This window comes from Gracilinanus agilis, chromosome 4, assembly GCF_016433145.1.
Source record: "Gracilinanus agilis isolate LMUSP501 chromosome 4, AgileGrace, whole genome shotgun sequence".
NCBI classification, from domain to species: domain Eukaryota; kingdom Metazoa; phylum Chordata; class Mammalia; order Didelphimorphia; family Didelphidae; genus Gracilinanus; species Gracilinanus agilis.
The window spans coordinates 405,094,495-405,108,756 of NC_058133.1; the positions used below are offsets into that span (position 1 = coordinate 405,094,495).

Here is a 14,262-nt window from a genome sequence, read left to right on the forward strand (position 1 = left end):
ACTAAATTTTATTATTTATGCCCTTCTTCTTTTGATAACTTTCCTGGTCAGTCATTACTCCATCTTATCTTCATTCTCTCCCTATATATTGGTTCCTTCCCTGTGGGCTATAGACATTCTCAGATTTACCTATCCTTAAAAAACATTAATTTGACCCGACTTTTCCCTTAAATTATTGGATATCTCCTTCATCTTCATGCTAAATAACTAAAATGTGTTATTGCTTCCATCCTTACCTCCTTACTTATTAAACCCTCTAATCTTGCATCTCACTGGGCAAAAGTATTATCTCAAAGATTACCAGTGTTCTCTATGAGATAAAAAAAGGTCCCACTGATTCATTTGTTTTTACTTCTCAATATCTACACTCATATTTCAGCCTCGGGACTGAACCCTTCTCTGTAACATAGAAAAATTATTAAGCAATAACACCTAGGGCACATCTGACAACTATATCACATTTTAACTTCAAAATTTCCACCATTTCTCCCTATATTACAGACATGTTTTGTTAGGATTTTCAGCTCATCAGAACACAACTTTTTTATTTACATTATTTTTAAATTTTTACCTTCCTTATTAGAATTAATACTGTGTATTGGTTCTAATGGGGGTTAAATGATATGCCCAAGGCCATATAACTAGGAAGTATGAGGCAAGATTTGAACTTAGAACCCTCCCCATCTCCAGGTTAGCTCTCTTTTCATTGAGTCACCTAGCTGTCCCCTTATTTATGTTTTTTTGTAACAATAATTAATTGGCCTTTGTAACCTTTTTTTTTTTTTTTGACATTTTATATCATTGAGAACCATTTCCCCCTTTATTCTTAGCTGTCCCAGATTGTTCTTCAGATAATATCTATACTAATTAGCTAACAGGAGATATCCAGTTAAAATGAGATATTATAGTCAAGACAATTTGTAATTTTTCAAGCATTATAAATATTTGTGGTTGGTATCATCATTATTAATTAATTTTCTGCCTTTTACCACTGACTTTGTCAATATTGTCTTTTTCTACTTTTGCTAGCTGGCTTAATTGCTCTTTTTGTATCATTTACTCATTCATTATCTATCACCCACATCCTAATCATGTGTGACTCTATCCCTTCCCCTCTTCAAGTCCTCCCTCATCCCTGAAGCTTTGGGCATTCTTTATTCTTCTCCCCTTTTCTTTTCTTGTTAATCTTAAGCAATCCCAGAGATTGGATTAACACCTCTGTCCAGGCAGCTACCCAAATCTCTATAAGTATCCCTAAACTTCCTTAAACTCTGCTCCCACATCATTGCATCTTCACTCAGTTTAGCATTTCCAAATCTGAATTCTCTCATTCTCTTCCCCATCACTGTCTTTCCAAATGTTCCTTCTTTTTTGTTGCTGACATCATCCCACAGCCAGCCTAGGTTTAACACCTCACACCCATTTTTGCTTCTTCCCATTCCTTACCTTATCCACAACCTCTCAGCAACATCTCTTAGAACTGCCCCCTACTGTCCAGCCACTCCAGCCATTACGCTGTCTGGCCTCTTATCATTGTCCTGTAATGTCTTCATAATTGGTTCCCCTGCCTGTAATTTCACTCCTCCCTAATTCTTCCTTCACATGGCTATCCAAATAATCTTCTTGAGGCACAGAACTGGCCATTTCTTCCTGCTGTTCAAAAACCTTCCAAGGTCTCCTATTGTTTCTAGGATAAAATATAGACCTTTTAGCCTAATATTTGGAGCTTATAATACAGCTCCAGTGTACCTACCTAGCTTTCCTAGACATTACTTTCTGCCCTGAACACTCCAGCCATTACTAGTTGTTTTGTGAACTTCTCATTTTCTCTCCTTCTTACTCTGTGGATTTAGATAGACTTTCCTTCATGCCTAGAATATACACTTTCCTCATCTCCTTTGCTGCCAGGCAAAAATCACTTTATCTTTTAAAAGATCGGATTTACATGCCACCCCTCCCTCCAGCTGAAAGTGATTCTCCCCTGATCAGTTTTTCTCAAAATACTTCCCCCTCCCCACTTAGTCTCTATTTCTATAGATATGACATTCTTTTTTAGTAAAACCTAAGTCCCTTGAGAGCAGAGGCTGTTTCATTTCTATCTTTATGTCTGTACTGCCAGCACAGTCCTTTGCACACATTAACAGATGCTTGATCAGTGTTTGTTGTTTTAGATGGAATTGAGATAAATTTGTTTTAGGTTCCTAGTAATTTACATTATGAGCTATAATTATAGGATTTTGTCAATTAAGATACTTCTTTTTTCCTTTAAAGAAGTCACTGTCCTCCTTTGTAGCAAATTCACCCTGATTTTCCAGAGCCATTAGGCTACTGAAAAGTTTTGATTTGTTTGTAAAAGACTTTGAAGCATCTAAAAATGATGTGCTTTGTATCTTCCCAGGGCTCATTTGGAAGCCAGTGCTGAGAAGTGGAATAGGTTGCTGACATCTTTAGAAGACCTGATCAAATGGCTGAATATGAAAGATGATGAGCTAAAAAAACAAATGCCCATTGGAGGGGATGTACCTGCCTTACAGCTCCAGTATGACCATTGTAAAGTAAGTCTGCTGTAATCTATTGGGAATCTTTCTGCTTTAATATAAATTACTAGTGGAGTATTTGCCTTTAGTTGTTTGAAGTTGGAGGAAAAAGTCTAGACTCATATATGAAATTCTAAATACATTTTCAACACCACATGTATTGTTCCCTCCCAGTCCCCTTAAAATTAATTATTGTTTTATTCATAATCCTGGAATGTTTCCAGAACTTTGGAAGTATTCTTAACATAATATTTCAAAATGATTTAGCTTGCTGGAATATTTAAATATTTTTTCTTAATCTTTTAAAATGGCTGGATAATGGGTTGAAAACCTTTAAAAATACAAAATGTCTGTAATAGGAAAAAAATATCTTCAGTTTAAAGCCTAGTCTAAAATAAGAGTGAGGCGACCAGTCACTGTGTGGAAAATAGACCCATTTTAAATTTTAGAGAACATGAAAATAGAAGAAACCTGCAGACCTTTCTATCTGTACCCTTATTTAAAAAAAATTAAGTTTCATTATCAAAACTCCCTAACCCTTCTCTCTGCTCCTAATGCTCTCCCCTCACTAAACCTTGCGATAAGCAAATCAGCACTTATATTTTCTGAATAAATAGCCAGAAATGTAAGGTATATTTTCAATAGGGTTGAAAATTGTCATTAATTTAGATTTTTAAGTTATTCGCTATACCTGTTTCTAAATCATTTAATTGACCATTCTCCCACCAAGGTTCTTAGACTTTATTTTTCTTTTTAAGTATCACTTTTTTTCTTGACTTAGTCACAGAATTCCTTTGGCAACTAGAAAAGAAAAGGAAGAGTTGTTGGGTAGAGGAAGAAGGAAAGGATACCAGGACCCTTTTTTCCTTTTACCTAGGGACTTAAGGGAAAGGATTATGAGGTTTTATCCATTGTTAAACCTACATGTTGCTTTCCCATTTAACTTAATCATGAAATCTGAAAGAATGGAGTGGATTAAAAGGTTGGAAATGCAGTCTGTTATCTTCCTTTTACAAATGACAAAACAGATATTTAAGGTTAAGGTGACTTGCCCAGGGTCACACAGCTCTTAAATGTTCAGCTGTGACTGAATGCAGGTTTTCTGAGTCCAGATTCAATGCTGTTAGTCTGATGCTACACCTTATAATAGTCTGTTGTAGTCTCTAAGATACTCGTGTTTCTGATGAAGAAAGGTTGATGCATTTCTGCAAAATTGAAATCATGATTGGATATGAAAAACTTTGTGAACTGACTATATGGCAACAGGGTACTAGCAACTGGAAAATCATTCAGACGTTCAGAGAAAAGGAAGAAAGGAAATAGGCATTTTATTTTTTTAAATCCTTACTTTCTATCTTGGGATCAATATTAAGTATTAATAAGGGCTAGGGACTTGGGGTTGTGATTTGCTGAAGGTCACACAGCCAATAAGTGTCTTGAGGCTGGCCTTGAACACACAAAGATGAGTCTTCCTGATTCCAAGTCCAGTGCTCTATCCACTGCATCATCTAGTTGCTCTAATTCAAGGCCCAAATCACATTATGGCTCTCCCTGCAGAAGGGATAGCAGAATTTCTATCCCTTCCTTCCTTTTGGAAGGGGCAGAGCAAGGTTCTGTCCTATGCATTCTGGGAGTGGTTTAGAGTGCATTCTGTTCTTAAAATTCTACCAATCCCCCTTTTCTCCTCCCTTTCTGGACATTTAATTAGCAACATCCTATTATAACACTTACCTCCCTTTTAGTTTAGAAACAATACATTTGTCCTTGGTACCTTTACTTTTTTAGGGGGAGTAGGTCAAATTTATATCAGACAAAAAAGTTAACAAAATCATGATAGCTTGGAGTTTCCCATTAGGAAAACTACTTATATTCACATCAAGGTTTGGTACTTTGTTCTTACTTACATTTTGTGTAATTCTAGCTAACCTATGGTCTCAAATTATGAGTAAAATTAAAATTTAAGGAACCCTTAAGTAAAAAGGAGCTAGCAGAAAATATTTTGTTTCCTGTTATTGGTCAGGCAGAGATGAGAGAAATTGAGGGAAAGATAAACTTTGAATCTTCCCTTAGTCCTAGAAGTAATAATAATAACCAGCTACTTCTGTCCAAGGTCTAATTCAAATTCCTTTGATAGCTCTACAGTCCATCTTGTGATTGCTCCCTCCTCTGCCATAGTTTTTCATTCTTCAAACTTCAGTTTCTCCTTTTAATTGCTCTCGTTATCTATTTTCCTACAATGGATTAGGCCAATAGACAATAATTATTTATTAAGTACCAATTGTGTACCATGCATATTAATGCTTAAAATTTTCTTCTTACAATATTTTAAGGCAATACCATTCCTGGATCTGTATCCCAAAGAGGTCATAAAAAAGGGAAAAGGACCTGCCTGTACAAAAATGTTTATAGCAGCTCTTTTTGTGGTGGCAAAGAATTAGAAATTGAAGGGATGTCTATCAACTGGGGAATAGCTGAACAAATTGTGGGATATGTTGACAATGGAATACTATTGTGCTATAAGAAACTTTGAGCAGGAAGATTTCAGAAAAAGCTGGAAAGATCTACATGAACTGATGCATAGCAAACTAAGCTGAACCAAGAAAACATTGTATTCTGTAACAGCAATATTGTACAATGGTCATCTGTGAAACATTTAACTATTCTCAGCAATACAGTGATTCAGGATAATGCTGAAGGATTTATGACAAAGAATGCTATCCATTTCCAAAGAAATAACTGTTGGGGCTAAACTGCAAATCAAAGTATACTATTTATGGTTTTATTTTTAGGTTTTGATTTTTTTTTTATATAAGTATTCTCTTACACAAGTGGAAGTATGTTTTGCATGATTATACATGTATAATCCAGATCAAATTGCTTACCATCTCCAGGGAAGGGAGGTGACCAAAGGGAGGGAGGGAAACAATTTATATTTTATAATTTCAGAAAATATATATTGAAAATTGTTATTATGTAATTTGGAAAATAAAATATCTTTGAAAAAATATATTAAGAAGCATAATTTATTGGAAAAATTATGCTTTCAAAAGACCTCAGTTCTAGTTGTAGCTCTGCTGCCTTAATATTAATTAACAAATATTTAATAACCACCTGCTAGGTTCTAGCCACTGTCTTAGGCTTCCAATTATTCCAGGATCCCAACTTCTATTAAATTCTCTTGAAATTAGCACAAAATTGATCTTCTTATTATTAGTTCTATCTTCCCTTTCCATCTCATATAAAATCTCCTGGGATTTCTTTTTTGTAGAAGGAACTATAACCCTTTTCTGGAATATAATGTTTTAAAATAGGTTAAAACTATATGCATATGCATTTACTGTATCTTGATTTTTCCCTATGACTGTTTTGAAGCTAAGACTCTTTTTTCCATCTGTATCTGTTTCCTGCTAATGCCACCCCCCAAAAAAGAAATTCTTCAGGCAATATTTTTCCCCTCTCTCCTGCCTATTCAAAGTCTTCAGCTCTTTTGATATAAAATAATTCTCTTTTATCATTTGTAAACACCAGTCTTATGAGAACTTCTGAGAACTAACTGGTAAGAGCCAATCAAAGCTAGTCCTTCCCTTGCCTAAAGGGCATGCTAAGAATCTAACCTGAAATAGTGTATCTCACCTTTTGTGGTGAAATGGCCATTAGTTTTTGAACCCTATTTTCTCAAATCCCTTTAACAGAGTTTCTGTTTGCTGACATGTTATCTTTTGTTACTCTTTGTGCTACTGCATTGTACTTTAGTTCTAGAATGATGCTTGTTGAACTTAGTAAATAGGGATCTAAAAACGAGATCTATAATTATATGACAATATCTCACATTTAAAAAAATGCTTGTGTTTACAAAATGTTGACAGTGTACCTATCCCTCAATAACCTTGTATAGGAAGGTATTTTTGTTTTGTTTTGATAGGTCTGAATCGTGATTTAGTGGTTCTAAAATGCTTCTTTGTAAGAAAATTTCTACCAGGACAGTTCTGCAGTTTTTAAATGACTTAACTTAAGATTTAGAAGTTGGGGACAGTGAGCTTCATAAAGTAATCTCTCTGTTTTTCCAGGAATCACTCTGATAAAATGTGTTAGCAGTGAGATTTTAACCCAGACTTTCTTGACTATTTGGCTATATATACTATTTTAAATTAATGGAGAAGCTGAGGCTCAGGAAATTTCAGTGACCCACAGCTATAAATAATAGAGCAGTTTTAGAACTAGGCTTAAGAAATATAAAAGTTCTAATTCTGATTTCGTATATTAAGAATGTTGTAAGACTGTATATATTATTGTTAGTAAAGTTACTCTCTTAACTTGACATGCTTAGGTGATAGTAGAAATGGTAATCTCTTAGATAACAGTTTACAACTTGGAGTGCAAGGGAATTAGGTGAAGTCATTGTTACACTATTTTAATTTGTGATGATTTATAGGGTTTTAGGGTGACTAGAAACTAGAAAATAGCTCATTTAATTCATAACATGTCAAATAAGATAATTATCAATTGCTTACCATGGCCCTGGCACAAAGTAAATATTATAAGAAATGTTAGTTATTATTATTAGCTCTTTGTATTTTCAGAGGAATCAAACATAAAAAGGGAAGTAAGTACCAAGAAAATAATTTCATTAAAATGAATAGAAGATTTGAGGAAGATGATTATTTAAATGTTAAACAAGTAATAAGGTTTATACAAAAAAACAACTGAACATAATGTGCTGTAACTTTCTAAGTTAATGAACACATTTAATATACCTGACATTAAATTCTGATTTATACAACATGGCCTGGAGGTGGATTTGGCATGATTTGTCTAAAGGCCTACAAGGCATACCTACCAAATTTGCATATGACAGGAAGTTGGAATGGATAGCTTACATGGTAAAAGACAGGATCTGAGACAGAAAAAGAGGACGGTCCAGTTAAGTAAAAACAATTTCAGCAAATTAAATGTAAAGTCCTTTATTTGAATTTGAAAATTTTACTTAAGAATTGGTGAGGGAGAGAATGAATAGGCGATGGCCAGAATATGGCCAGAAAATGAATAGGAGATGTTTGACTAAAACATAAGAGTATTTAAAGTAAGATATTATTCAGAAAAGGTAAGTTAGAGTTTGATTATGTTTATTGACAGAAATAGTTTATAAAAGGTGAGCATTCTACATTAGGAATATTACTCCAGCAGTGTTGTGAAAGATGGCTCAGAGCAGTTTTGGACAGAAAAATATATAGGAGGTCATGAAAATCATTTAGGAAAAAGTGTGTGGGGGATTGTTTTAAATGAGAGGGTAGTGAGATTACAAAGAAGGAATGAATTCATTACATATTTCTAAGGAGGAAGCAACATTTCCAGGTAAATGGTTGGACCTTCCTTTTCCATCTCCTCTCAGTTCTATCTTGTATTTGATAAAATTTATTATGCTTGCTGCTGGTGCTACAAAAGAAGATATAAAAATAAACATAAAAATCTTGAATCAAAAGGAACTTGCATTCTATGGGAATGCACATTTAGAGAGTGTACTAAGTCTTGGTGCATTTCTTAGCTTTTGATAATTAAGTAAAAGAATGTGCAAAATAAATCACCAAATACAAGATGTTGTTTTTTAATGTAGTTAGGAAGACAGAGTACTAGCACCTGGACTATCAAAATATGTTCCACAGTACTCCAAGTGCCAATGAAACATATTAAAATGTAATTGGGAAATATTTAACAAAATTAATAAAAATACAAGAAAACATAGATGTTCATATGGATTTTCTAAGTTAACATACAGCCAATGGAGATCTTCATGTATATTTTAATGACAATGATTTTTTAAGTTAAATATCACGAGTGTAGAGGATTGACCTCTATACCAGATTCTGGGAAGAAACTTGAGTCAGTGAGAATAAAAATAAATCATTAGTCTAGGAAACCCACAGATCTGGAGCAAGACATATAGTTCTGTGAGTCATCTGCAGGTAGTGAGGGCCTAAACACAAGTGGTGACCATATGAATAGTGAGAAGGGGTAGGATGAAAGAGATGTTGTAGGTGTAGAAACAACAAAATTTGATAACTGATTGAGTTAATGTAGGGTGAAGCTGCAAGGAGTCAAAGTCAGGCCTAGAAGAATGGAAGAATTTTGGTCAAAAAAAAAAGGAGGTTTGGTAGAGGGTTAGATTTGGAAGTAAAGATAATGAACTTTAGATGTGTTAAAGTTGTGATGTCCCTGGGACATTCAACTTGAAATGTCAGGAGGTGATATGGGGTTGGAGCATACATATATCTAAGGCTAAATATATCAGTCTGCTAGTCATCTATAGAGATGATAAATGAGCGTCAAGAAGCTGTCACCAAGTGAAAGAGAAACCCTCTAGGTAGTGGTTTTCTGGCTCTGCAAGACAAAATCTTGGACAATTTTCTGTAAGAATTGTGAATGATGGGGGGACCACTAGAGGTTTGAAAGCCAGACTGTCTCAAGAGTAGATTGTGATCAGTAGTTTGAAGGTATGGGAAGATGATAGTTTAACCAATAAAAATAGGAAAATAAGAGAAGGAAATTTTTCAGGAGGGGATGATTGATTTATCAATTAAAAAAACCTACTCTGTGCCAGACACTGTGTTAAATAGTGGGTGTTTTTTAGTGTTGTATATATCACATTTGATGTATTGGCAATAGATATTTGAAAATATGTAACTGGAATTATTGAGAGGAAATATGTTTTGGGGACATCAGTGAACAAGTAAAACATTGAAGCTATGGAATAAAAAGAAGTATTAAAAAAGAATAGGAAGGAAAACAGTCAAAGGAGATCAATAGTTGCACATATTATTGAAGTGACAAGAGAATAATTATTGAAAATTTCCAGTGGATTTATAAATTAGCATATTTTTGGTGCCTTAGTGCAATTAGTTTCAATAGAGTGGGAACCTATCCAAATCGTGAACTTTGAGAATACACAAAGTATCACAGTAACTAAATATGTGTTGATATGAGATATTGGGAGCATATTACTGAAATTTTTAGAGTTACCATTCTAGATTTAAAGTTATTACATATATTTTGCTTATAATTAAGCCACATGTGATCCTATGTTAGTATGTGCCAAGGCCACCATTAAGCAGGCAATCCTACTCAGATCTTGTCAAGATAATTCAGGAATGGGCAGAGGAGAGATTTTCTACATGACCCTCTGTTGGTTTAAATTAAGAGCTCTCACCATTGCTCCTTTGCTTTATCATATCATAAGAAAAGATAACTGTTAACTTTATAGCAATTTGGAAAGGGTCAGTTAAGATAAAGTAAGGGAGATTCTATACTGATCTAAATACAGCATCAAAAGAATTCAACTTTTATCCAAAAAAAATGACACTTTTCAGTGCTATCCTAAAACCATTTGTTCCCTTAGAACTTTTATTTAAAACTCCAGTTTTCTTTCAAGCACTGACAGGTATAACCCCTTTTCTCCTACATTCTCTTTCATTGTACAATCTTATTTAATCTTTTTTTTTTTTTAGCATCAGTAATTCTTTAAAAGGTTTTTGATTAGCTTATTGCCTACTTATAGTCTTTAAGTTTGCTTTTTCTTAAGTGTTTTAAAGCCAGCTTAGTTATTTATATCTGCTCAATGATTTTAGTTTGTATCATATTTCTTTTACCAATGTCCTTCCCAAGTGACTGTGTCCTTTGTTCATTGCAAGCTGTCTTCTTTATTTGGCTTGGAAACGGTCTCCAGTGGCAGAAAAACAGCATTCATAGAGTAACTTCCTTATGACCAGGTCATATGTTAGGGAAAAAAAAAAGAGTCCCTTGCCTATGACTCATAAAATGCCTTTTATTATGTATGTTGTTTCATCATATAACTTTTTTCTTCATTTAAAAATATATCCCTTACCAAAAAATCTTCCATTAGGCAGGCTTATATCTAAAACATAATATTGTCATAGCATGGAATATTATTTTAATCCATTATTAAATTGTTTATAGTTTATAAATGGATTTTCTCTAAATGTTTTATATTCAGTTATAGTGCAGGTTGTGATTTTAATTGCCAGATTCCCAGGTTTCCTCGGCTTCTAAACAGTTTTTTAAAATGAGGATATTATTGATTCTTAAGAATAAATTTTTTATTCATTTCATCCTTCACTTTGAAGTTGATATTTTTTGGACTAACTCTGAAGGGGGAAACTATTTAAAAAATATGATTTGGTAACTTTTAAATCTATATGTTGGTATTAAAATGTTAGACTTAAAAATAGTTTCTTTAGTGAATTAAAAATCATTACTAAACATGTACCTTTTCAACATGAGTTTTTGTTTAAAAACTTTTGAAATTCTTTATATGGGCAGCATATACTTTTTTGATAAAATTTATTATAGATTTATTAATGAATACCTATAATATTATAACACATATTAATCTATTATATTCTGAAGATAAAATTAGATTTTTTTCTCCTTATAAGAATATTTGGTGAACACTTCATAATTAACCGTTATTTCCCTAAGGTTAATGTGTAACTCATTTGAAATTATGGATTGAGGATAGTCTTAATGAATAGAACTAACTATACCAAAGAGAATAATATTTTCCCTATTACCTCTAGCCTACAAGTTATTCTTTATTGGTTTAGACTCTCCTTTTCCTTTTTGTTCTATGACAGTGAAAAATATGTCCATTTTTTCTAGACTTCATTCAGTGTGTGTATGTGTATGTGTGTGTGTGTGTGTGTTGCTTTTGTTTTAATTCTCAATATTTTCTTCATTCAAGTCATTCATTTTCAGAATGATAACCTATCTCTTAAGTGATTTAGGGTTACATGACTATTTATTATTTAGATTCCTGTTTAAATGTTTATATTTGACTCTGCCAAACTTTTATTTAGTGACTACTTTATACAGATATGTGTGAGCAACTAGGTGGTACCATGGATAAAGCTCCAGGACTATAGTCAGAAAAACCTGAGTTCAAATGTGATTTCAGACACTTAGTAGCTGTGTAACCTTGGACAAATCACTTAACCTTGTTCACTTGTTTCCTTATCAGTTAAATGAGCTAGAGAAGGAAATGGCCACCTGTGTTAGTATCTTTGTTAAGAAAATCCCAAACTGGGTCATGAAGAGTAGAACACCAATGAAACAACTGAACAACCACAAAGATGCACTGATAACTCCATTAGGTGATAAGGTTATAAAGAATGGCCTTCACTCTTCTCTCAAGAAGTTTATACAGTACTCTTGTATTTACAGAGATAAATGTAATCTAGGATTTGAATAGTCAGAGAAAATATTCAGACCAAATACTTCAAGAAAATCTGAAGCGGGATATAAAATTCCAGCAGGAAGGAGGGTTTGATCAGAAAAGACTTTTCAGAAGAGATAGGATTTGAGTGATTTTTTTTTTCCAAATGGATATGAGGCAGGAGGAATGCATGCTAGGAGTGGTGGATGGCTTACATGATTATTCAGTGAAGTAAAAGGGGAGGATATGGTAAGCCATATTTAAGAAGAAGATAAGAACATAGTTTTTCTGATCATAAAGTATATGAAAGGGAGTGTGAAATTTGATTAGAAAAGTAAATTGAGCTAATATTTTATCCTAGAGGCAATTTGTGAGCCAATGAAGACTTGTGAGCAGGAAAGCAATATGGCTAGATTTGGAGTTCCAGATTATTTGGTAGCTTTGTGAAGGATAGGAGGTAGGAATTATTAAAGATAGGAATGTCACAATGCTCTTAAAGTATCCAAATCAGATATTTTAAGGACCCAAGTGAAGGTGAAGGCAGTAAATAGAAGGATATTAATGAAATAGGAGAGGATTGATATGAGATCTCTTGATGAGTTGATTTGCCAATTGTCATTTGAGGACTACAAGGTGAAATGAATAGAGATAATAGAACTTTTAAGGACTTAAACTGATTGTTTTGATAATAAATACCTTTTTATAAGGTTTGACAAATTTCCTCATTCGTGCTTGATGGACTTAGAAGGCAACTAACTTATTTTCAATGGGAGGGTCAATTTTGAGAGTTGGAGATAGAGCTAGTTAGACAAAAAGAATCCAGTGTCTTAAAGGTAATTTTTCCTTGACTCTTGGAAGCAATGAAGAGTTTTCTCCTCCTCTTCCTCCTCCTCCTCCTCCTCCTCCTCCTCCTCTACTCCTTCCACCCCCACTCCCATAAGCCATGGGATTTTGTATCAGAGCTACTATCTCTACAGGAGATACTTTTTCTACCAAGAAGTGTGTCCTGTCACTCAAGGTATGAGATGCAAGAAGTTTTGTGAATAAAGAGAAAGTTGGTCTTGGCCATCAGGAGAATGTATCTTAGGCATGTGGTGGAATGTTTTGTAAATATTGTTTTTATAATGACATCTCAATAAATGTCTTTCCTTCAAACTAATTGTGTTTTCTAACTCTTATAGATAAGGTACTAGTCTAGTAGGGGCTTAAAAGTATAGTTTTAGGAGTGAAGACCCATTGAGTAGCTTAAATGGAAGTTATCTTTCCCTAGAAGACTGAATAATCCCAGCATAGGAGTTAATATGAGATAATTCTGTGTTTTAAATCTTGGGTTATTAAAATGATTGTGGTAACATTGACAGAAATAGGAAAATATAAAAGGAGAGACAAGTTTAGAAAGATATATGAATTTCATTTTAGATTTGTTGAGTTTGAAGTACCCTTTTGGACATCTAATAGATCTGTCTAACAAGCCATTGGAAATTCAGGATTAGAGCTCAGGGAGAAAATTGTGAGTGGATAAATATATTTGGAAGACTTGCATGTAGAATTGATAAAAATCATAAGAGTATCAGAAATCACCAAAGACAAATATAGAGAAGCTAGAATGGAATCATAGGGGATATCACGTCTTCACAGACAGGAGGATAATGATGAAACATTGAAGGATAATATAAAGGAACAGCCAAAATTGTAGGAGAGTTTAGAGAGGCATGCACAGGTTAACAGGTAGGGGGCATCTTTCCACCCCCTAACCAGCCCTTACAAGCCAATTCTTAGTGTCAAGAAAAGGGAGGAGAAATAATAGAGGTAGTAATGGACTTAAATACAATGTAAAGGTTTAGGAAGGTGAGACCTAAAGATATTACATGACATTTAGAAAGCTTTTGAAAGGTCATTGGTGACCTTGGAGAAAAGTTTCTAAGGGTAGGATATAAGATAGATAAAGAATGAATAGATATTTGTTAATTATGGATTACTGGGCTCTCAATTCTACAGGGAAATCCTGTTTTTCTCTGACTGACTCCTTTTCTAACTTGGAATATTTCCAAGCCTTCTTTCTTCTGACTCCTACCCCTTGTCTGCATTCCTATTCTCTCTTATCAGATGATCTTACCTTTAATTTGACTGGTTTACTAAGTGAAGACATCCCCCTCTTTTTACACATTATTTATTTTTGTAAGTGAATAACCTTATTAAATCTAACCCCCTATCCCGCCAAAGTATATCCAAATAAACAAGTTTTGATAAATCATATGTTTTCACCTGCATTTCTTCTATAACAGTCCTTTCTCTGGAGGTAGTTAGCATTCTTTTTCATAAGTCTCTCAGAATTGTCCTGGATCATTGTATTGCTGTTAGTAGCAAAGTCCATTAAATTTGATCATTGCACAATATTGCAGTTACTGTGTATAATGTTGAATATACAGAATATCATTTTACTCTGCATTAGTTCACTTAGGTCTTCCCAGCTCTTTCTGAAATCATCCTGTTCATCATTCC

General features: G+C 33.8%; 1 protein-coding gene across 1 annotated transcript in view; it reads left to right on the forward strand.

Annotated features, from left to right (window-relative positions):
• UTRN (utrophin) overlaps positions 1-14,262 on the forward strand; it is a 674,836-nt gene that overhangs the window by 486,180 nt on the left and 174,394 nt on the right. Inside the window, exon 53 of the mRNA XM_044675452.1 lies at positions 2,399-2,555. Coding sequence (XP_044531387.1) covers positions 2,399-2,555 — 157 coding nt within the window. The remainder of the gene's footprint in view (positions 1-2,398; positions 2,556-14,262) is intronic.